Below are 24892 nucleotides of genomic sequence, written 5' to 3' on the forward strand. Positions count from 1 at the left end.
CAGGCCCAGTTGCCAGTTTCTTATTTTCCCCAAGAAAAGCCAGAAATGCAGATATTTATGTGAAAATTCCAAGCTTTTAAATGTCAGCAATGAAATCAAATTTAAATATACATTTGCAGCCTGTGGGAGACAAACAGAAGGCCTCTGTTTAGGCCCCGGCTGCTTGTTCAGGACCTTAGGGTTAAGGCAGGGGTTCTCAATCCTGGCTGCACATTAGAATCACCAGAGAGGCTTTAAAAATCTTAATGCCCTGCACAACCCTGATCAGTGACTTCAGAATCTCAGGGGTGGGACCAAAGCTCCAACCATCTGGTTTGGATCAGAGCTGCTTAATGACAAATTTGGGGGTGGAGGGAAGAAGGAGGGTTTATGGTGGAAAGACCCTCATCCTGGGGCCCAGTACCAGCTCTGCCATTACCCAACTGTGTGACCCTAGACGAGTTTCTTTTCCTTCCTGAAACCTCAGTGTGTTCATCTGTAAAATAGGAGTAATAAACTCTTCCCACCTGCTTCCTGAGAGGCTGTAAGGATCAAATGATATATGTACAAAACACCACACAGCTTTCAAAACAAATGTCAGGTACTATTTCTCCCAACAGGAGGCTTTATTGTTATTTAAGTTGCAATCAGGTTGTGAAACTCCTCAGAGTCTTACAGAAGAATGAGTTTTAAAAGTCTTTGATTCTTTATAAGGTCTAGAACAACACTGTCCAACAGAAATATAATACATGTTACATATATAATTGAAAATATTCTAGTAGCCACATTAAAAAAAGTAAAAAGAAACAGGTGAATTTAATTTTTATAGCAGGTTTATTGAAATATAAGAGAAATATAAATAATAATAATAATGATCCTATAAAATTCACCAATTTAAATTGCACAATTCAGTGGGTTGTAGTATATCCACAGAGAAGTACGACCATCACTGCTAATTCCAGAACATTTCATCACCTCAAAAAGAAACCTCATTCCCATTAGCTGTCATGCTCCAGTCCTCTTTCCCCCAGCCTCTGACAATCACCAATTTATTTTCTGAGTCTATGGGTTTGCCCACTCTGGACATTTCATATAAATGGAACTATATAGCATGTGATCTTTTCTTTTAGGCTCCTTTCATTTAGCACAGTGTTTTCAAGGTTCATCTATGTTGTAGCATGTATCAGTACTTTATTCCTTTTAATGGCTGAATAATATTCTGTCATTTTTGTATATAAAGTATATACCATGTACTTTAATGGTATATCCTTGTTTGGATATACCACATTTGCTTATCCATTCATAAGTTGATGGACATCTGGGTTGCTTCCACTTTTTGGCTATCACGCTCATAACTATTATAGCTATGAGCATTCCTTTCCAAGGAAAACATGTTTTCAATTCTATTGAGTATATACCTAACAGTGGAATTGCTGGGTCACATGGCTACTCTATGTTTAATATTTTCATGAACTGCCAAACTGCTTTCTAAAGTGAATACACACATTGAGAAATCACATACCATGTAAAGTGGATGCACAATTTTACAATCCCACCAGCAACATAAGAGGGTTCTCAACATCCTAATCAACACTAGTTATTTGTTGTCTTTTTTATTTCAGCCATCCTAATGGGTGGGAAGTGGTATCTCATTTCCCTAATTACAGTGATGTTCAGCATCTTTTCACGTGCTTATCGGCTATTGGTTTATTCGACCTACAGGTCCAACTATGGAGAAATGTCTATCCAAATCTTTTGCCCAGTTTTAATTGGGCTGTTTGTGTTTTAATTATTGAGTTGTAACAGTTCTTTATATATTCTGGATACAATTACCTCATCAGATATATATTTGGGAATATTTTTCTGTGGTTTGTCATCTCAACCACAGACCCTGTGGTTTGATAGTGTCCCTTGAAGCACAAAGGGACAAATTTTGATAGCACAAATTCTGGTGAAGACTAATTTGAATATTTTTCTTTTGTTGTTTGTGCTTTTGGTGTCATATCTAAGATACCAATTGCCATTTCAATCTAAGCGACTAATCCAATGCACAAAAATTTATTCCTCTGTTTCCTTCTAAGAGTTTTATAGCTTTAGCTCTTACATTTAGGTCTATGATCCACTCTAAGTTAATTTTTATGTAAGATGTTTGTAGGAATCCAACTTCATTCCTTTGCATGTGAATTCCTGGCATGGTGTTCCCAGCACCATTTGTTGAAATGACTGTTTTTCTCCCGTTGAATTGTCTTGGCACCATTGCCAAAAAATCAGTTGACCATAAATGTAATGTTTTATTTCTGAGCTATCAATTCTAGTCCATTGATATATGTCTGACCTTAAATCAGTACCACGCTGACTTAATTTCTGTAGCTTTGTAGTAAATTTCTAAATCAGGAAATTTGAGTTCTCCAATTTTGTTCTACATTTTCAAAATTGTTTTGGCCATTCTGAACCTCCTGAATTTTACTATGTCTTTTAGGATCAGCCTGTCAATTTCTTCAAAGAAACCAGTTAGGCTTCTATTAGGGATTGTGTAAATCTGTAGATCAGTTTGGGGAATATTGCATATTAAACCTATTAAATCTTCCTAATTCACACTCATAGAATGTCTTTCCATTTATGTAGATCTTCTTTATATTATTTCAATATTTTGTGGTCTTCACATTATAGGTCTTGCACTTCTTTTGTTAATTTTTTACTAAGTATTTCATTCTTTTTGATGCTATTGGAAATGGAACTGTTTTCTTAATTTCATGTACAGATTGTTCATTGTTAGTGTTTAGAAATACAATTGATTTTTTTATATTTGTCATGTAATTTGCCACCTTGCTGCCACCTAACAGTTCTAATTGTTTTTTAATCGGTTTCTTAGAATTTTCTATATACATCATCATGTCATCTGCAAATAGAGATAGTTTTATTTCTTGCTTTCCAGTTGGGATACCATTTATTTCTTTTTCTTGCTTAATTGCTCTGGCTAAAAACTCCACCAAATGTTTAGTAGTAGCAAGAGTGGACAACCTTGTCTTATTCCTGATATTAGGGAAAAAATCATTCAATCTTTCACCATAAGTATAACATTAGCTGAAGGTTTTTCATAGATGGCTTCATCATGTTGAGGAAGTCCCCTCTATTCCTAGCTTGAGTGTTTTCATCATGAAAGGGTGTTGGAATTTTGTTAGGTGCTTTTTCTACATCTATTGAAATTATCATGATTTTTGTCCTTTATTCTATTAATATGGTATATTACACTGATTGATTTTCATGCTATCAACTTTGCATTCCTGGGATAAATCCTACTTTGTCATATGTATAATCTTTTTTATACATTGCTGAATTCAGCTTGCCAGTATTTAATTAAGGATTTTTGTATGTATATTGGCCCATAGTTTTCTTTTCTTTGATGTCTTTTTCTGCCTTTGGTAGCAGGGTAATATTGGCCTCACAGAATGAGTTGGGACATGTTCTCTCCTTATCCATTTTTCTGGAAGAGTTTGTGAAGGATTAGTGTTAATTCTTCTTTAAAACTTTGGCAGAATTCAACAGTGAAACCTTCTTGGCCTGGCCTTTTCTTTGTGGGAATTTTTTTTTACTAATTCAATCTATTTACTTAGTATAGCTCTCTTCAGATTTACTATTTCTTCTCAAAACAATTTTGGTAATTTGTATGTTTCTAGGAATTTGTCCATTTCCTCTAGGTTATGTACTTTGTTGGCATAAAATTTGTTGTATTACTCCCTTATGATCCTTTTTTATTTCTTTAAGGCCAATTTTGATGTGCCTTCTTTCATTCCTGATTTAGTAATTTGAGTCTTCTCTCTCTTTTCTTGGTCAGTGTACCTAAAGTTTTGTTCATCTTTTCAAAGAACCAACTTCTGTTTTTGTGGATTTTTTGCTATTGTTTTTTTCCTGTTTCATTTATTTCTACTTTAATCTTTATCTTCTTACTTCTGCTTGCTTTGAACTTAGTTTGCTCCTCTTTTTCTAGTTTCTTAAGATGGAATGTTAGGTTGTTAATTTGAGAGCTTTTTTTTATAAGTTTTACAGCTATAAATTTCCTTCAAGCATTGTTTTTTCTTCATCCCACAAGTTTTGATATGCTGTTTTCATTTTCATTTATTTCAGAATATTTTACACAACTTAACTTTTAATAACGTAATTTAACCCAATATGTCCAGAATAGTATAATTTTAATGTTATCAATATAAAAATTACTGAAGAGATATTTTCCATTCTTTTTTTCATATTAAGTCTTTGAAGTCCAGTGTGTAACTTATGCTCACAGAGCATGTCAATTCAGACACTAAATTTTCATCAGAAATATTTTATCTGTATTTAGATATCATGAAACTTATAGTTGAAAGTTGATTCACATAACCATGTTGTTCCAAACTTACTTAAAAGTTCTCCAATAACTGAACCAAGTATCAGTTTTTAATTTTAAATTCAAATTAATTTAAATTTAATTTAATTTAATTTAAATTTTAGTTCCTCAGTCACACTAGCTTCATTTTAAGGGTTCAATGTTGCTACTGTATTGGACAGTGCAGCTCTAGAACCCTTTCTTCATATTTTATTCCACACAACATCCCTAGGAAGTAGAAATTGTTATTATGCCCCATTTTGCAATTGATGAACTCAAGGAACGTACTTATGATCCCATAGCCAGGAAGGGCTGAACCATCTTGAGTTTCCCTCTTAGCTGGGAAATGGGCCTCAGCAATGAGTGCCTCATTGCTGCAGAGTCACAGAAGCTGTCCCAAAGGCTGTTCCTTGACCCCAAAGTGGACTCCTGGGTTTTCCCTAACTGCCCACCCCACAGAGCAGGCCAGTGGAAAGGCTGTGCCAACTCCCCCCACATCAACCACTTTTCTGAGTTCCCTAAACTCACAGTCTGATTTCAATCATAAAAGATGTTCAGAAGGAGCAAAGAGTACTCCTACAGGTCCAACTAACCCACTTCCCATCTTCCATGGTTAAATGGAAGTCACTGAAGATGAGCTCCCTCCTGAAAGGAGATGTGGAAAACAGCCTGCTGCTGGCCCCGTGGAGTGAAAAATCACAGAAAAAGGTGTCATGTATGCAGTACCTACTACCACCAGGCACTGTGAGCAGGGCTTTATGTGCATGACACGCCTAGGAACTTATCCCACATATTCAGTTCCAAGAGGGGCAAAGTGAGGGTGAGGACACCTATCACAGCATTGTTTGTAATAGTAAAAAATGAGACACAATGTATATAACCAGCAAAAGGAGTCTCAAAAGAAGATGTAATACATCCATTCAATGGAATATTACATGGCTCTTAAAAAGAGTGAGGAAAGGTGTCTATGATGAATTATAGCTTAAAGCACATTTGAAAACATCGATAATAGTCTGATCTCCTTTGTGTGTGCTTGTGTATCGTGCCAGATTGCTAACAGAGAAGACCTGACCTCCTAGCATGGAAACTGGGGTGAGAACGACTTTCACTGTGTATTTTATACATTCCTGCATTGTTTATATTTGTTACCACAAGCGTACGTTTCTATTTTAATTCTTTTAAACAAATCTTCAAGATATTTTAAAAGACCAAAAAAAAAAAAAAGAGGTCAGTTGTATCACTTAATCTTCAAGTAACACTTTAAAACGCACACTTTTTCACATTTTACAAATGGGAGCATTGAGGCTCAGAAAGGCAGCATGACTTCCTGTCCAAGATCCCAGGGCTAGGAAAGGGCTGGGATCCAGGAAAGGAAGCCAGGACTGCTTGATAGCATTCCCAAAGCTGAGAGTGCTCCTGAAGATGAGAGCACATCAGAGGTTCAGGACCCTGGGGGCCCCACCCTACCATGTGCCCAGGGTTAGAGCCTCACCTTGAGGTCCAGGTGCAGGATGTAGTGCTGGTGGAGGTAGTGTACGCCCTCACAGATCTGCTTGGTGAACAAGATCACATCCAGTTCAGTCAGGTGGCACTTGTCATCCGTGATCCTGTCGAAGAGCTCACCCCCATCCACACTGCGGGGGCAAAGGGAGAGGCAGGCACCGGACCAAGTAAGGCTCTCAGAAGACTTGTCTGCTTAATCATCAGGGGCCAACAGAGGGTGCACTCACGGGTCAAGGGGTCCCTGCCATTGCCACCTGAGGTTTTATTGGGACTTTTTCTCTGGCCCATTCCCAGCTCAGAGTGTCAGTGTTTACAAGGAAGCGATGGGTCAAAAAAGAAGACTGGGCATTGTTTTGGGTATGGGTGATCCAGGTCGACTCTGGACAAGCTAGAACGGACCTGTAAACTCATTTGCCTTCAGTGGTAACTAGTACGTGCATGGTAAAACACTCACATTGGCAAATTAAATATAAAAAAAAGTTTTCTTGAAACACAGCCCTCTTAGTCCATCTTTTGTTTTCCCACTTGTGATGGAGGTATAGACAAGCCAGATTTTGTACTTTCCTCATCCCCAACAGAAGGAAAACAGCATAAAAATAAGTAGCCTTGAGTAGGCCACAGTAGCTTAGCTGGCAGAGTTCTCACCTGCCATGCCAGAGACCCCGGTTCAATTCCCGGTGCCTGCCTATGCAAAAAAATAATAACCATAAGTAGCCTCTGAGCCCTTGAGCACAGTGGCAAGAGGAGTTGAGAGTGATGGGGACCATATGGCAAGTGGGAGACTAGTTGCCCTATCTGAAAAGGGCTGCCACTAGGAACTCCAGCTTACTTATGCCAGCTGGAAATGCTCATCCAACATTGTTAGATCTTTTACATATTCAGGAAAAGCCAAAAATACAGGCTTTAATGTGAAATTTCCCAATTTCCAACTAACAACTAACTCAAAAAATTTTTAAATTGTTTAGGACAAACTGAAATATATCTGCAAGTCAAATCAGGCTAACAGGCTGCTGGCTTGTGGCAAAATGGCTTTGTCCTCCATACTCCATACGTGAGATCAGACCACAAAACCAAAGAGGAGGCGGCACGGATGCCCCAGGGAGGTGTTAAGGAAAGGGGAAGTCTTGACAAGAACCAAGGCCCGAGCCCAGCTTTAAGCCCTGCTCAGGGGAAGCCATGGCCCCACCTTCCAAGATACTCACTATTCCATGATGAGGGTAAAGCTGTTCTTGCTCTCAAAGGCATCGTAGAGCTGGATTACGTTCACATGGCTGAGCTGGTTCATGATGTTGATCTCGTTCTTCACATCCTCCTTCAGGGCCAGTAGGAAGAGGGGTAACAAAGCAGATGGTTAGGAAGGGGAGCCAGCTGAGTCTCCCAAGATACGTGCATATACACACACATTCACACACACTAACACCCATTCACACATGCAAACACAGCAACATCCATTCACATATATTCACACACCAATGCACATAAGTATACTCACCCAAAGACCAAAGACATACACTTGAACACTCACTCACACCCACATACCCTCATCCTTCTTCAGTTCCCTGCTCTTGCACCAGTATCCTTGACACACTATCAAACCAGGTCCTTACAACCACAGAAGATCTTAGTCTAACCCATCCATCTTACACATAGGAAACCTGAGGCCCAAGAAGGACAGGGGTTTGTTGCCCAGGGTCACACAGGCATCAGGGTGTAGCCAGGCCTGGATGACCAGCAGCTGGGAATGGGGTGCTGCAAGGAGCCTTGGTAACTGGAGTGAGGGAGTCATGGAAAAGAGGCAAGAAAGGCAGCTAGATTTCCGGCACAGCCTGCAGAAACCTGGGCGCAATGTGAGTCTAGGAGGACATGAAAGAAGTGAAGGAATTTTTGAACTTGAGCAGAGGGGCAGGGCTGGCCCACAGCAGATGCCTTACCCGATCCTTTGTGGTCTTCACTTTGATGATCTTGGCTGCCAGTGTGAGGCCTGTGGACTTCTCCATGCACCTGTGGACCTGGCCAAACCGGCCCCTGCAGAGACATGAGAGCCCAAGAGGCTCATCACCACATGGTTGATCTTCCTACCTCCACTCTCCACACATACTGTACAGTCTAAACTGTACCCTAGAAGCATCCTAGTCATCATTTCCACACCACAAGGGCCATCCCTAAAACCTGGAAAATAACTTCTTCACCCCCACATCACATGGGCTAGTCTGAACCCTAGGAAATATCCTCCTCACATCACATGGACTATCCTATAACCTAAGAGATACCCTCCTCACCCCACACTACATGCTATCTGCACCCTAGGGGATATCTTCTTCACACACACCAATGGGTTATCCTGCAATCTAAGGTATATACTTCTCACCCTGTACCACATGGGCTATCCTGCAACCTATGTCTCTCCTCTGGTGTATGCTCTCCATATCCAGACCATGTAGGCCATCTTGAACTCCACACCTCACTTGTGACTTGTGGACACCACGCCCACCATGTGGACCAGCCTGCACATAGGGAATATTCTCTTAACCCCACTCTCTGTGGGCTGTCCCACTCACTTCCATGCTGTATCAGATAACATACTCCCAGTCCTGGCTCAATCAACAAGTTCCTGAGAACCTCCAGGAGCATGCCAGCTCAGTTCTCCAGGTTTTCCTGCCCCGCCCTTCCTGCTCCTACCCCTGATCAAGGCAAACAGCCCACCTACCCTCCCAGGACTTCATGCTGACACACTGTGTAACCCGCTGAGATCGAGTTCTCCTTGACACTCACCACCCGGTGTTCGAAAGGGGCTGGTGGGGCCGGACTGTCATCTGTTCAGAAGACAAGAAACATTCTCAGCCACGCATTTAGACCTACATAACAGCACTAGCTTGGCCCTTCTTACCAGCCTCTTTCTTCTGAAAGCCCTTTCCTGAGAATCATCTCACCCGGGCCCCCTCCTTAGACAGAGGAGAGAGCTGAGTCCTAAGCAAGTGACCAGCCTGAGGGACTCAGGGAGCCAGGACAATGCTTTTTGTGGTTAATCATCACAAGGTCAAGCTGATCTGTCCAGCATGTTCACTGAAGTCCAGAAAGGAATCCAGACTGGATCTGTCTGGTCCTGTGGGAAACAGAGGGCACACAGGAAAACTGAGGAAATTTAATGGAGGGGCTGGTTGTAAAGATCCAGGCAGGGCTATCGGAACCAGCAAGAGGTGGTGTAGCAGGGAGGAAACTGGAGTGATAAATGCGCTACCCTCTTTCTCCTCTCAACCTCTGATCTCTTAACATTTGACCCCAACCAGAAGGCTGAGGGCCCATGATGCAGACTACGGGGGTTAGGTCTGGGACAAAGAATGGGGAAGAGGGGAGGACAGTAGATATAATGGGAAATGGAGGCCTCCACACATGGAAAGGTAAGAAAATGGTTTGGGGCTTAATTGTTTTTATACCTTGTCCTTCAGAAAGTGATATGAATATTAGAGATGTTACATAAGGTTAAGTGAAGGAATGAAACAGAGTCCAGAACATGCTCCAAACACAATGACATAAACGTTTATGTCTTAAAGCCGGGAAGACACCCGGGAAGGAAGTAGTGACTTGGGTTGACATTTGTTCAGGGCTTGTTAGTGAGAGCACTAGTTCCCCAGTTACAGAGAGTACCATAACTCTAGTGCCTCCAAGCCATATGCCAGAAGCAGTGGAAATACACTGCTGTTGATTTGTGCAAGCAGTCTTCTGCTTCCCAAAGTCAAAATTTGAATTTGCTTTGATTGCACATTGCTCATTCTTTCGTATCTGCAAAGACAAGACCTGAGTCCTGGACTACAAGGGGGCAATATTTTGGGCATTTTTTTCTTTCTTTCTGGGACTTTAAAAAGGTTGGGGGAAACTGGATTCTGGGAGTCTATAACAGAGACTCAAAATGTAGCATTTGGTGTTTTCTAGTCTGCACAGTAACTGCCCCATTTCCTGAAAAGCTGTTTAACGAAAATGTTTACACTCAAGGTTTTGGAACACGACCTTTGTCGTGCTAACTGATCCTGGCTCTGTCATTGCTAACTCTGTGGCTTTCGGTGTGTTTTTTCACTTCTCCTATATTTCAGTTTATGCACCCATGGAGTTGGTCCCCACTTCCTAGGCTTGTGCAAGTAAATGCAGACACAGATGCACAGTGCTTGGCACCCAGTAAGCCTTCAGTTAATATCAGCTTTGTCAGTATCCAAAGCCTTCAAAAGACTGAGTCACAGCCTGTTTGTAGCATATTTCAGGAATTAAGGGAGTCTGTGTCCACCTTTGGACCAAATCATCATGAAGAGAAGAAGCTGCCTGAAGAAGCCAGGATGGCAGGGAGCTGCAGAGCCAAGAGCCACAGGCAGAAGTGGCCAGAACCTCCACAATGACCTACAGAACATGTAGCCATTCCTCAGCAGTACCCAGAAGTTCTGAGGCAGGGAGCTGGCAGCCTCCCACCACCCCTGGGGCAGAAAGCAGGTGGGTAGCCTTCACCACCCCCTTTTTTATCCCAGGGGGAAGGTCAGTCCCCATGTGTGAACTGCCAATACTGGGTTACACATACCAGTTAAAGCATTTGCTTTTTAACAGGAGACTTCACTGTCTCAATCCCCAAATAATACAAATGGTGGAAAGCATGGGCAGGTGGGTGGCTTTGAGAATCTTCCCTGTACCTGGTGGGGCTCCTCCCTTCCTACCACTATGGCCAATCTGAGTTTGGCCATACGCCTCTCCACATCTTGGTCTCCCACCTGGGATTCATGGCAGACTGTTCCCAAATCCTGGGTTCCCCCAGACCCACATCTGCTCCCATCTACTCCCAGAAGACTGCAGAAAGTGCCCCAGAATTAGGCCCTCCAAACTTACTCCCCTTGGGAGTACCGAGCACATCTGTTGAGCTGGTGATGGCCGCACTTACCCAGAACCACGCTGCTCGCCTGGGCACCCACGGGCGTCCTCCTTCCTGCTTCTGCTTTCTCCACACCCTCGGCCATGCAGTCATTTCCGAGCTCAGGGCTTCTTGTTCCTGGACCTCTCCCCTGCTGTAGGACTAGGGTCCCAGCAGCCTCACCTCTGCTGTCCCTTCTGACCCAGTCTGGTCCCATGAAAGGCTTGGTGCCAGGCCCTTGCTTCCCCTTGACTTTTTCTCCCCCATCGCTGCTCCTCTTCGGCAGGTGGAGGGACTCTCCGGCTCCATTGGGGGTCTGTTCTCCCAACTCAGACCCAGGGACCGGGGGACAGCACCGGGACCTGGCTGGGTCTGGCTGGCCTGGACAGGTGGCTGCTGGAGCCTCCGTGGGGTCTGTGGGTCTGCGGCTAGCCCCTCGTGTCACGAGCAGCTCCCCAGGAACCTCTGTCTCCTGCACATGGATGGAGATCCTGGAGCAAAAAGAAACATGGCCCTGAAGTTCAAACAAGGATTCTGGATCTGAGCAGACCTGGGTTCACCACTTGCCCACCATGTGACCTCCCTTGGCTTCAGTGTTCTCATCTGTAAAACGGGGTCCTCGGGGCTGTTATACAGCAATAGTTAGCTTGAGTTTGGACACTGGCACACTCAGCCCTGCCCCTCTGGATCCCTGACCACCTCCACCCTGGTAGAACAACAGGGGATGGCTTCAGGGACAAGGGCAGCTCCCAGGATTCTACTGGATAGGCATCCAGGGAGGGCTTGAAGCAACTCTGAGGGCCCCTTGGAGTCCTGCTTCTGCCCCAGGGGACGGTGGCCTGAAGGCAGAAGATCTGTGCTCTTCCCACACCTTTCTGGGCATTAAATCTCCTTCCTGTTTCTGGGCCTCAGTTTCCCTTTCAGTTAAATGAAGGAGGTGAACGAGTCAATCATCTCACTGGAAGCCCCTGATTGTATTAAAGTGCTCATGGACTTACAGAACAAATGGAAGGTTGGGCTGTGCTTCACCTGTGGGCTGCAAAACTGAAGAGCAGGGTTCGACTTTCCCACAGGCCCTGCAGTGGACCCACTTCATTCTCAGAGTTGCTCCCGGCCGAATGCCCCTAGGAGGGGCTTCTTTTCATCAGACTGAAATCCCCCTGCCCCTGGGGCCATGTGTGTGTGTAAGGGGGGATGTGAGATAGTATCTGGCATGGACTGAATCACAACCAGGGAGTCAGGCAGCCTCACTTCAGGTCTTAGTTCTGCCACCATTTCCTGGACAGTTTTGGGCAATTCCAGCCTCAGTTGCCCCTTCTTCAAACAGGGATAGTAAACCTCACAGATTAGCTGAGAGATTCAACTAAGAGAGGAAAGCACAAATGCAAGGTTCAAAAAAGTGAGGACTTTGCTCAGCAGTGGAAGGCCTGGCCCCCTGTTCTGAGCTGCTGAACCTCCACAGGGGCAGTGCTGGTCCCTGGGCTGGTCTGAAAGACTGGGCAGGAGGCAGCAGAATCCCTCTAAAGCCAGGTCCCTTGGGACTGAGTGAGGGTTGGTGGTGATGAGTAGGACGGGAAGGGTGGCCCCAAGCCAAGCCACCCCAGGCTGGTCCAAAGGTACACAGGAAACCAGCTGCTGGAGGAGCATCTAGACAGTCAGCCAAGAAGGCCACCAGCCCAGGGCCAACAGTCACTGCTCCTCCCCTTGGTCTTCACACCCAGGGGACCAAGATGACCTCCAAAGCACTGCCATGCACTCCATGACACTTTGCGAGTGCACAGCTTTCTCCCTACTGTGGGGCATAGGCTGCCACTCTCCCCTCCCACACCCATGGCAGGCATTGCTAATCAATTACAGCACTCTGCTCCACCCTCCAGATAGGGCCTCAATGTGCTTAGCATAGGCAGCTGTGCCAAACAGAACCAGCACTTAATTCAAATCTATTTTCTTCACAATATACCCACACACTGAGTGAGGATGGGCAGATAGCGCTTGTCCCCCTTCCTGAGTTCTGCGGCAGGGGTGCTGTGCCTGAAATTCAGCTCAGGGCTGAAACTGAGATACAGATCTTTTCCCTTCACTCAGAGTTTTGCGGGGGCCCCAAACAAGTTCACGGAAAGTTCACCCCCTCCCCAGATTCCACATTTAGACACTGGCAGGGACCCAGGGACGCCTGTCAGGAATGCCTCCCTCCAGCTTGTTGGGCCTCCTGGGAGGCTCCCATTTCCTTCCAGAACAAAGGGAGACAAATGACCTGGGCTCCTCTGCCAGTCACCACAGCAAACACAAACACCAGATCCTCTCCCCATGCCAGGCTTCAGGGAAGCTCTGTTATAGGTCAGGGCAACCCAGGGCAGGTGCCAGGAGTCTTTGGAAAGAGTCCAAGGAGTACCCTACCCTTCAAGGGGCACCCAGGGTCTCCACGTGCCCCACAGGGTGGCAGAACACAGGGTTAGGAGAGGACAAGGAGGTCAGCAGGTCTGGTTATTCATTTTCCTATTCTGTGTGCATGGAGTTCAGGTGCCGAGGCCTCATCCTAACATCCAGGTGGGCAGGCCACACCTCCAACCTCTCTACTCCCTTATCCCCAGCATAATCCCCCCAAAAGCCCTTCTAGATCAAATTTACCTACACTGACCTCACACCTCTGAGTTCCCTGCCTGCCTCTCCCCAGCCACCGTATTATTGGGATTTAATTAAATGCTGGCCTGATGAAGCAGGTTGGTGCAGTGGTTGAGGGCACATCTTCTAGAACCAAATATCCTGGATTCTGATTCCAACTCTAGGAATCCCCAGCTGTGTGATCCTGGGTATTCTAAGTTTCCTCAGCATCAAAATAGGTACAGTGATGACCCTCACCTCTTGGGGAGATTGAGAGAATAACAAAAGACAATACCTGTAATATATTTGGTCAAAGCCTGTGCACTGGAAGTGAGCAACAAACCCTGTCTTTTACCTGTTACTGTTGCTGTAAGAGCCAATAGTGCACAAAACTGTTCCACATTGGAATCACCCAGGAAACTTGTTTAAAAAAATGAATGAACAAACAAACAAAAACCAACACCTGAGCCTCACTCCAATTAACTCAAAATCTTTGGGCTTCAGTATTTTTTAAATCCCAGCAGGTAATTCTGATGGTGAAAACCAGTGTTCTCAACTCCTGAGCTCCTGAAGGCCTAGACCTTATTTTGTCTTTTCCTCATCAGGCTAGCATGGAACTGTGCATACCACAGGCACTCAATATGCACAGCTAGTCCATTGGCCAGGCTTCAGATGAGGGAATGCAATGAGTTCCTTCCCTGGCCTGGCTTAGAAAAGCACTCCTTACCTTGGAGGCCTTTCTCCACTGCCTTGAACTGTTGGGGGCCCTGGAGGCTCCTGGGGCTGGGAACTGGGCCCTGAAGTCAGCCTCACCCTCTCCTCTGAGGGTTGAAGGTCAGGCCTGCTGGACAATGCACCGTATCCTGCAGCCAGTGTAGCCTTCTGGGCAGTGGGCGCCTCACTGGCCCTACTGGGACCTACAGACAATTCCAGGCCAGACCCAGGGTTCTCGCTGGATTTCCCAGGAGTCTTGGCTTTCTCCTCTGTGGGCAGCAGCAGGTGGTCAGGGGGCACCTGGGCTGGATCAGGAACTCTGTCTCCCTGGCCTGGCAAGGCCCCTGTCTGGACGAGTTGGCCAGTTCTCAACCCTGGAGTGTTGATAGGGGGCTGACTCTCCAATGTCCCTGCTGGAAGGCCCACCTTCTGTCTCTCTAAAAGAAACAGGATAAAAATGCACTGTTAAGAAGCAATCCCATTTGGAGGAATCTATCCCAGAGACATTGCTCAGATCATGCACAAGGTCATTCAGTGCAGCACTATTTATAAGCCCAAAGACTGGAGATGACCCAAGTGACCCCGAGGGGGTGGTTGACTAAACTATGACACATTCACACAAAGGTATGTCTTGTAGCCATAAAGAAAGGAGAAAGGAATATCTCTGAATATGGTTATGGAGTGATCTCAGCATATGCCAAAGTGAAAAGAGCAAGGTGGAGAAAAGTGGGATTGTGCTTCTATTTATCTAATAAAGGTGTGTGCATGCTTATAATAAAAATTAATGGAAAGATAAGGCAAACCTTTTTAAATGGTTAGGGGGAGGGAGAACACAGGTGCAAGGAATGAGGCTAGGAGCTAGATTTCCCTTAATACCCTGTTTTGTCAATTTGACATTGGAACCATGTAAATGTTATGCAAAATTATAAAATTAAATTAAATTTTAAAATGCAATCCATAAAAATTGAAAGCAAAATGAAGTAACAAATCTGAGTATAGAATCGCCTACACAGAGAGGAACTATTCCAAGTGTGATGGCGATTGACTGTAGATCTCTAGCAGAATACACATAAAGGACAAAAAGGGAAGCTCTGGTGGGTTTTTAGCAATTATTTCCATGTTGTGGTATTGCAATTTTTATTCTGAAACTGTTGTGTATGCCACGTGGAATAAAGCAAATGGGGGTCCCACTCACCTTCCCGGGGCCCCCTGATCTCAGCTTGCACTCCTCTGGTGCTCACAACATGCTTTGGTTTTGCTCCCTTCTCTTCTGCTTTCTCTTTGTTCTGAAACAACAACCATAAAAACACTCCATCATGACCATCTGCATCATCACTCATGTAGCGCACCAGTCACGTTGTTAAGATAGAAGTACTCAGGTTATTTCATGCAGTCTCAGAGTAATATAAGAGGGTCAGTGTTATCATTATAATTTTAGGGAGGTCACTGAGACTTTTCAAAAAAGAAGGAGCCAAGATTCAAACCATTTCAAAACCAGAATCCAACTTCTTTCCAATGCATCACAGTATTGCCAATGAGGACAAGAGGGTCTAAAGAGACTGGACCTCAAAGGGTTTAGACTAGGGACGGAAAATAAACTCAATCTTAAAATGTCAACTCTGATCAATTTGATCATGGCTACTGGAGTGTCGTTGAGTTGGATTCCTTAGTCAAATGAATCCATGCTTAATGGGAAAAGAGTGCCACAACTGATTAATAAAGTCTACCAGGGACCCCGCAGTCACCTCTTTTCAGTATAGCTGGTAGCTGGAAGATGGACTCTCAGGCCAGATTTGCTGGGTTTGAACTCTGCCTTTACCACTTGGCCAAGATCCTTAACTTCTCTCTGTTTTACTTTCCTCATCTGTAAAATGGGGATAATGATGTGATCTACCTCATAGAGTTAGTGGAGATCAGGTGAGCTACTAAGTGGAATGTCCTGGGAAGAGTACCCAGGACATAGTAAGCACTCACCAGCTCTGGTGACTTCATCCTGCCAGAGACAAAGAACTATCAGTGTTCAATGAGCTCCGTGCCTGGCACAGAGAGGCTCCTGGTAACAATTTGCTAAATCAGAATGTTCCACGCTGACCAGCACCTGGCATTCATGTACACTGAAACAGGCCCAAGTGCTTAGTATGTTCCTGGCACAGCCCAGCATGAGCTGTCAAGCAAACGATTCTGGATAGATGGACCCCTTGCTGGGGAATTTCGAGCCTTTGACCATGAGCATGAAGTCCCAATGCTCCCTCTGTCACTTGTCACAGCAGTAGATCTGGTGCTAGTCCAGATCCAAAAGCACTCTCCACTAAAAGGCATGTCTACTGCCGTGGTCATTGCTGCATTTAACTAGGAGTCGATAGGACAAACACAGCTCAAGATGAATTTTGTTTGCTTGCATAGCATTTAAAGTATTGAAGGTTTTACATTAAAATTTGAGGTTTTCCTTTGGAGTACTGGATTTTTTTCTCTCTTTTTTTTATTTACATGGGCAGGCACCAGGAATCGAACCTGTGTCTCTGGCATGGCGGGCGAGAACTCTGCCTGATGAGTCACTGTGGCCTGCCCTGGATTTTTCTCTATTTTGATTATGGCAGTAGTTATATTGGTATATACATTTGTTGAACTATATACATAAAATGTGTGCCATTTATTTTGTGTGCATTTTTGTGTATGCAGTTTATTGCATGTAAATTTACCTTAATAAAGCTTATTAGGAAAAAAGCTATAGACTCCCAGCTTCTCTTGAAAAAATGTGGTCTGGCAACTCTAGGTTCACATGGCAAAATCCAGTTGGAGCAGTTCCCTCTAACCATAGCACCATGGTCCCCACCTCTCCCTAATGTCTCTCTGACCCTAAGGCTTAGGGTCAGTTCCACTTTTTTCCCTATCCTGTGCCCACTTAGTCCTATTGGCTGCTTGTCCCTTTGGCATTCCAGCACAACCCTTGCCCTCTTAATGGGTAAGGACACAACATATGGGAAACACACTGCACAGTGGAGGGCATGTGGAGGCTTCATATATACACTTTCACTGCTGCTTTCATCATCATCACCATCATCATCAGTGTGATCTGGACTCCCTGCCCCACAGATACCTCTCTCTGAAGACTCTGCCCTGCCAGCCCCATAGTTGGGGGAGCTGGAGGCATTATCAGGGGCCTTCTCCTGTTTCACCCCAACGGTAGAGAGAGACACACACAGACTGTCCTTTGGCAGACCTTGTTGGGCTCACAATATCCTCTCCCTCCCTGTCTGCAGTGTAGGCACGCACATACTCACACACACACACATACAGCTGAGTTCTGACTTCAGGAGACCTAAATGTGTGAACCTCCCGTCCCTGCCTTGTTCCGAGTATCTAGAGGAAATAGGAGAAACCTCAAACACCTTTCTAGATTAATGGATGATGTCCTAATGTCTTGGCTGTGATTCAGGCCACCCCTGGCTGAGCCTGAACCTGTCTTTTATGAGAGAGTCCTGGCTTCTGGTAATAAGCTAATTCATTGCAGTAAGCAAGGATGAGCCACTGCACACTTCAGAAGATCCAACACAATCCTTTATGAAGTCCTAGCAGAATTTTCAAATTTAACAATCAGTTCTAAGATTTAATTCAATTTCACAAATGATTACTCTGCTTCTCCTCTGTAAGCAGGCTTAGGAAACACAAAAAAGTTTCCATGAAGTCTCCTTAAGGCACAGTTTTCATCACTGACAATGTGTTAAATAGCTGTGGGTGTGTCTCAGTTCACTGGCCATTCTCAGCCCTTCCTACAAGATCAGCCCTGTTCTCAGTACAGGGAGAACCTCATGCCATGGCAAGCAAGGAGCTGATGGCCGGATTGGAAAACTAGCCCAAAACCTGCAGACACTTACTCATCTGTGCATTAAATACAAGGACAGAGAGAGAGAACAATTCAGCAGCAATGCAGCAGACAGAAAAGAAATTAGAAAAGAGAACATCTGTGACATTCCCCCATCTAGAAATACCTAAATATTTGCAACTCATGTAAAAGCTAATTGTGTTAATACATAAAGAGAGTGCTTACAAATCAATAAGAAAAGGGCCAAAACCCAAAATATAAAAGAGGGAGAAGAACATGAGCAGACAATTTACAGAAAAATACACACAGTTTTAAACCTACGAAAGATGCTTAATCTAATCTAGTAAATGAAATATAAATTAAAATTACAAGGAGATAAATAATTCTATCTACTTTGGGTTATGTTTGAAATTTTTCATAATAAAAAAGTTTCTTTTTTAAAATTTATGACTCCAAAATAAAGAGTTAGGTTTGAGAGACATAGAATCAATTGCAATGCCTACCTCTTATTTGGACCCTGATTCAAATAAACTATGTAGAAAAAAGGATGCAAACATTTTAAATTTTAATGAAGTCCGCTTAATCAGTTTTTTTATTTTGTTGCTCATGCTTTTGGTATCATATCTAAGAAATCGCTATCAAATCCTACTATCAAGAAAGTGAAAAGATTCCATTTGTACAGGGGTAATGCACAGTATTAAATATGTAAGGTTTTATCTATATGGGTTTGATTACAAAAACTAATAAAGTATTCTCTAAATAATGGGGGGGGGGGGGAAAGGTGAAAAGACAACCGAGTGGGAGAAAATAACAACGAATCATGTATCTGATAAGACTTTAATATCCAGAATATGTAAAGAGCTGCTACAACTCAAAACCAAGGACAACCTGTGCTGTTTTGAAACAATTATGTACCCCAGGAAAGCCATGTTCTTGTAAGCGTAATCTAACCTTGTGGGGGCAGACCTATCGTTTGGGTGGGACCTTTTGAATAGGTTGTTTCCATGGAAATGCAATCCACCCAATTGCAGGGGGATCCTTTGATTAAATGGAGAGAGGAACCCACCCATTCAAAGGAGTCTTAATTTGATTACTGGAATCCTTAAAAGAGCTCAGAGGGAGAAAAAGAACTCAGAGCCCATAGAGAGAGCACACGTTTAGACACAGATGTTTGGAGATACAGAAGGATAACCCTGAGCAGAAGCCAAAAGGACCCACAGAAGCTGAGAGAGCCATTTTGAAACCTACCCTAAAGGGTAAGCAGACATTGCCATGTGCTTTCCCAGGTGACAGAGGAACCTAGCTGCTGGCTTTCCTCCGAGGAGGTATCCTCTTGTTGGTGCTTTAATTTGGACGTTTTCATGGCCTTAGAACTATAAACTTGAAACTTAATAAATCTCCTTTGTAAAAGCCAATCCATTTCTGGTATATTGCGTATCAGTAGCTTTAGCAAAATGAAATACAATCCAATTTTAAAACAGGGAAAGGAAGCGCTCGAATAGACATTTCTCTAAAGACAATATACAAATGGCCAATAAGCACATGAAAAGATGCTCAACATCATTAGTCATTAGAGAAAAACAATCAAAATCACACTGAGATGCCATTTCACTCCCACTAGGATAACTATTATTTTAAAAACAAAAAGAAAAGAAGAGAAGTGCTGGCAAGGATGTAGAGAAATAGAAAGCCTTATCCTTTCCTGGTGGCACTGGAGAATGGTACAGTCACTGTGGAAATCAGTTGGGGGTTCCTCAAAAAATTGAAAATAGAATTACCATTTGACCTAGCAATCCTATTTCTGCCCAAAATAATTGAAAGCAAAGAGTCTAACAGATATTTGTATATCAAAGTTCATAGCAGCATTATTCACAATAACCCAAATTGGAAGCAACCTAAGTGTCCATCAACACATGAATGGCTAAATAAAATGGTGTATATACACTCAATGGAACATCAGCCTTTTAAAGGAATGAAGTTCTATTATATTTAAAAACATAGATGAGCCTTGAAGACACCATGTTGAGTGAAATAAGCCAGATACAAAAAGACATATTGTATGATCTCCCATATATGTAATACTTAGAAGAAGAAAACCTCATAGAGAGACAGTTCATAGGATAGTTTATAGTAGTTTATAGGATACCAAGCGAAGGAGTAACGAGCAGATAGGAGGAAGACAGTTTCATAGGTAGAGTTTCTGTTGATAAAAAGTAGGGGTAGTGGATATTGGTGATGGCAACACAATATTGTAAATGTAATTAAAACTACTGAATTGTATACTTGCATGCAGTTATAATGGGAGTTTTCTGAGTTGTATGCTGTTACTACAAAAGAAGTTTAAAAAATAAATGAAACAATCAGGGAAATGTGATCACTGACTTTAGTAACATTAAGAAGTCATCCTTTACTTTTTAAATATGATAATGATGATATAATTATGATTTTAAAAGAGCTTTTATCTTTTATATATAAATGCTAAAATGTTTATGAGAGGCGTGGTCTAATGTCTCAGATTTGCTTCAAACTAATCTGGAGTAGGGGAAGAGGAGGGGAACAGATGAAACGACATTGGCTTCCAGTTACTGATGGCTGAAGCCGAAGGATGGGTTCACAGTGTTCATCATACTCATCTCTCTATTTGTACATATATTTGAAAATTTTCATACTAGAAGGCTAAAAAATATGTGCACAAGGACCTCATTTTTCATCCACCAGACAAACCAGACAAAAGGTTGGTTTGGCTTAACATTTCCACCCCTAGGACTAAATCATACAGATAAACTCATGCTTGTGTTCAAAGACATACATCTTTGTATGACAATCACTACATCATTTTTTATATAAGGAGAACAATATAAACAAACAACAACATGGGACTGGTTAATGAATTAATGAATTAAAACCCATCCTCACAATGGAGGTCTCTGCAACTACAATAAAAAAAGAGTACAAGAAAGTTTTTTAGGTACAAATGTGATACACTGCTCAAAATACAGTAAGTAAAAAAAATAAATAAATAAACAAGGTCAGACCATTGTGAGTAATATTTGAGTTAACATAAAACATAGGAGGAGATACTTTTGGTTGCCTTGGGGAGGGGTCCTGAGTCCAGGGCTGGGATAGGAGGGAGGCACCGGCTTTTTATACTAAATGAATATTTTGGGGTTTTTTTTTTGTCATATGCATATATTATATTAATTGTCTTTTTTAAAGCTGAGATTGGTTTTCAGTGGCAAGGGCAGAGGATCACATGTCCCCTGCACTGCTAACTCTGGGGAGTGAGGAAAGTGGGAAGGGGGAATGGGGTATTCAGAGAGCAGGGGTCTAAGTAAAGAGAGGTATGCCCTGGGAGGAGCTGCAGGGCAGGTAGGAGAAGGCACCAGGGATGAGCTCTGCCCGGAAGAGTGGGGAAGGAAGACACACTCCTTCAGCTTTGCCCCTGAAAGCCTCAGCAGCTGACCCAGTGTCAGGCACAGACCCCTTTAAACCTGGACTTATCTCTTGCCAGAGGCTGCTGGGTAACTGCAGGGTGTAGAAATGGTGGCTCCAGGCAGTCTGAGTGCTACTGTCTGCCTACTTAGCTATTCCCAAATGCAGAGGTGCCTCTATACACTGCACACCCCGACACCCCATCCCCAGCCCTGCCCCCAGACAACTTCCACTAGCTAGTGGGTTTGATTATGCAACATTTGGGAACAGCTGCTCTCAGAAATGCCACCGCCCACCCCTCCCCCTTGTCCCTGTGGTCACTGGTCACTGTCAACACTCATCTTCCCTCAGGCAGCTGCACACTCCGCCCACCTGGTGCAGAGCACAAGGTTGAAAGCAGGAAAGTTTGGCGCAAGTTTGGATATCTTAGGCGGGTAAGTGTCAGGGTGAACTGTTCGTGCCCCACCTGTCTCCCAACCCAGGTGTAAAGGAGCAGAAAAGGGTGCTCTGGAAAAGAGAAATCTAGGCAGGTGGAGGAGCCTGAGGGGTCTCCTTTCCCTAGTTTCCCATTCATCCCTACTTCTAGGTTCCCTGGAGCTGCCCAGGCCCCAACAGCCCCCACCAGGATGCTGCCTCTTCCTCTCCTGGGGAGAACAGCTAGTCAGTGTCCATCTGAGCAAAGAGGCAGCCCTCTGAGTCCACCCATAACTTGAAGGATCCTGTCCCTCCTCTCCCACCATGAGGACACATAGGAGGTGTAGCTCTCCTAAGAAAAGCCCTGACCAGTCCCGCACTCGGGGTCCTGGGTCTCCCTTCCTATCAGAAAGGCAGCAGGGCAGGAAAACAGAAACAAACCTCCTCGGGACCATCGGCCAGGCTTCCTTTCCTCCAGGGGACACTCCCTTGCATGATGAAATCTACCACCTTCGAGTTCTGGAACATGGCCCCCACCAAGGCAATGGCCTTGTCCACTGCCACCACCATCCTGAAGAGGGCTTCCAGTCTGGCGCCGTGCTGGGTGGTGTCCTGCCGTATGGCCCGCACCAGCTCCAGGACCTCGGGACCCCCAGCCTGAGTGTCTGCAGGGAGTGCAGCATCGGCCCCGGCCAGGCCCAGACTGTGGGAGGCTTCCAGCCGGAGCAGGCCTTGCTCCAGGTGACCCAGGCCGTGGCACACACTCTGCAGTTTCTCTGTGACATCTTCTTGGAAATGCAAGAGTTTGTCGACCTTCTTGTTAAGCATGTTGAGCTTTTTGTCCATGGTGGTTAAGTAGGCCTTGCCCAGTGCCGGCAGCCCCCTCTTCTTGGAGGCTCCTGACATCTGGATGCAGGCTTAGCGAGGGCAAGGAACTGGGACAGTCACAGAGCTCTGGGTTTCACTCAGGCAATGGCACCTGGAAGTTCATTGTCCTGGGTAACTGACGGCCTGCTCTGCAGTGCCAACCCTCACAGACCGCCTGGGTGACTCGGGGAGCCGGGAGGACCAGGTTCTCTCTGTGCCTTTGCTTATCTCCCCGCCTTCATAGGCCCGAGTGACAGGCTGAGTTTGTCCCAGGCCCTTCTCCTTGAGGCCTCTTTGACAGCATGTAACATTCCTCTCTGAGAGGCTGCTGATGGGCAAATATTTTAAGAATCTACCCAGGGCAGGCAGGGGTTTGTGTGGCTGAAAGAAAGTGTTAGAAGAGAAGACATCTTTTAGGTAAAGTGCCTAATGGGGACTTTAGGGCCCCAGGGGAGAACAAGACCTTTCGAGGCCCACAGCACTGACTAGAAAACAGTGCCAAATCCACCAAACACACATATAATTCACAGTAAGAAGCAAAAAGTATGAGGCCCTTCAACAAAGCGCTAAATTTTTCTCCACAAAATGATGTTTTTGTGATTAAAAAACTTTTGCTTATTCAGTCATAAAAGGAATGAAGTCTTGATGCATGTGGCAACGTGGTTGAACCTTGAACACATCATGTTGAGTGAAATAAAGCTGATACATAAGGACAGATATTATATGATCTCACTGATATCAAATAACTAAAATAAGTAAACTTGTAGAGACAGATCGTAGTTTATAGGGTTGGGGTGGGTGCAGAGTTTCTGTTTAAGATAACAAAAAGCATTGAGGGTAGTGATGTAGCGATGGTAGCACACACCATGCATGTCATTAATACCACTGAACTGTACACCTGAAAATGGTTAAAATGGGAAACTTTGAGTTGAATTCACATAAAATTTAAAAAAAATCTGGTGCTCCTGCTTTGCTGATGCTGTAAACATATATTCTGGCTGCTGGTAAGGTGTCTGCAGCATCCCCTCCCCCCAACACACAGAGCCCTCAGTTGCTAGTCACTTGTGCCTAAAAATAGAATGGAGGGACAATGGCCCAGGCTGCCCGCCAAGTGCCACCCGCAGGCCACGATCCTTGCAGAACCTTCTGGGGAACATTTACCAGGGACCCCCTGCTGCCCTCAATAATGACAATGCACGTGTCAGACACCTGATTCCTAACCTTTAACAGACCCAGGAGAACCCTGGTGAGCAGGTGGCCTGTGGAGTCCAGACTATTTAGCCTCAGGAGCCCTTGGCTTAAATGAAATGTTTTATGGAAGCATAAATAAAGCAGACAAAAGCAGGGACATTCAAGTCGTTGGCATTGAGCTGGGATATGAGGGGTGCCACAGAGCCCCAAGGATACCATGGACATTCAGCATACTTTCATCTGTCCCTTCATCCGGAAGGAGGGAAATTTGTCCAAGTTGCCTCTTGAGGCTGGTTCACGGATGTCACTGCTGGTACCAAGGGGTGGGAGTAGTGCCCCCTATATCACCACCAGTCCACATATAAGCAAATATGATCCATAAAATTTGACCTGGAAGTTTGACATCTAAAAGCACCTTTAGATCATTTTGGTATTTTAAGCCACAAGTAAAATAAAAGCTGTGTGCTTGCTTTGCAAATGTAGCTTGACCACAAACCCCCTTGGTCCCCAACCCTCTATTCAGATAACTGCTCCTGAACTGCCCATTTGGAAATCCAGATCCATTTCTGGGGATGGCCCTGGGTATCGTTGGCACAGTGGCCTGGAGCATGCTCAAAAGAGCTCTGATTTGTTAGATTCAGTGTGATTTAAAACAAACACACAAATGAACAAACCGTCCTTGGAAAAAGAAGCTTGGGATACACCGGGTGCTCCAGGCCCTCTTTAGGGATTCACTGTGTGAATAGGACATCAGTAGGACATCATCTGCCACTGAAAAGTTCCCCCACAGTTGATGCCCATTACTTGCCTGTGGACCAAACTTTGGGAAATGGCTGCCTCAAGAAATTCCTGCAAGTCTAACACTCAGCCCAATGACTCTACAATAGGAGGTGTTAATAATTTTTATGAAACAAAGTCCCCACCAGTCTAAAGAGACAGGCCCCAGTCTCTGAGAGAGAGTTCACCCACAGGGCCAACAGGACACTTCATCCTTATGGCTGCCATAGAGCTAATCAGGGCAACTGACAGCCAGGCAGCCCTGGGTTAATAAAGCCTGGAAAAATATCTTACAAGGCCAGAAGAACCCAAAGGAAATGAACAAATACCCCAGACATATTAG

At 44.3% G+C, this 24892-nt stretch overlaps 1 protein-coding gene across 4 annotated transcripts in view; it reads right to left on the reverse strand.

Moving 5' to 3' along the window:
• MYLK3 (myosin light chain kinase 3) overlaps positions 1 to 24892 on the reverse strand; it is a 68387-nt gene that overhangs the window by 11668 nt on the left and 31827 nt on the right. For 3 of the 4 annotated variants that reach the window (XM_077132314.1, XM_077132313.1, XM_077132312.1), the window contains exons 2-8: positions 15241 to 15331; positions 14059 to 14482; positions 10761 to 11221; positions 8553 to 8658; positions 7777 to 7870; positions 7048 to 7157; positions 5835 to 5976 (exon numbers count right to left, since the gene is read on the reverse strand). In XM_077132314.1, the coding sequence (XP_076988429.1) occupies positions 5835 to 5976; positions 7048 to 7157; positions 7777 to 7870; positions 8553 to 8658; positions 10761 to 11221; positions 14059 to 14482; positions 15241 to 15331 (1428 nt within the window). Of the gene's footprint in view, positions 1 to 5834; positions 5977 to 7047; positions 7158 to 7776; positions 7871 to 8552; positions 8659 to 10760; positions 11222 to 14058; positions 14483 to 15240; positions 15332 to 22155; positions 22963 to 24892 lie in introns of all 4 variants that reach the window. The other variant, XM_077132311.1, reaches the window with a different exon arrangement.

The sequence above is a fragment of the Tamandua tetradactyla genome, chromosome 16, assembly GCF_023851605.1.
Source record: "Tamandua tetradactyla isolate mTamTet1 chromosome 16, mTamTet1.pri, whole genome shotgun sequence".
Lineage (NCBI taxonomy): Eukaryota > Metazoa > Chordata > Mammalia > Pilosa > Myrmecophagidae > Tamandua > Tamandua tetradactyla.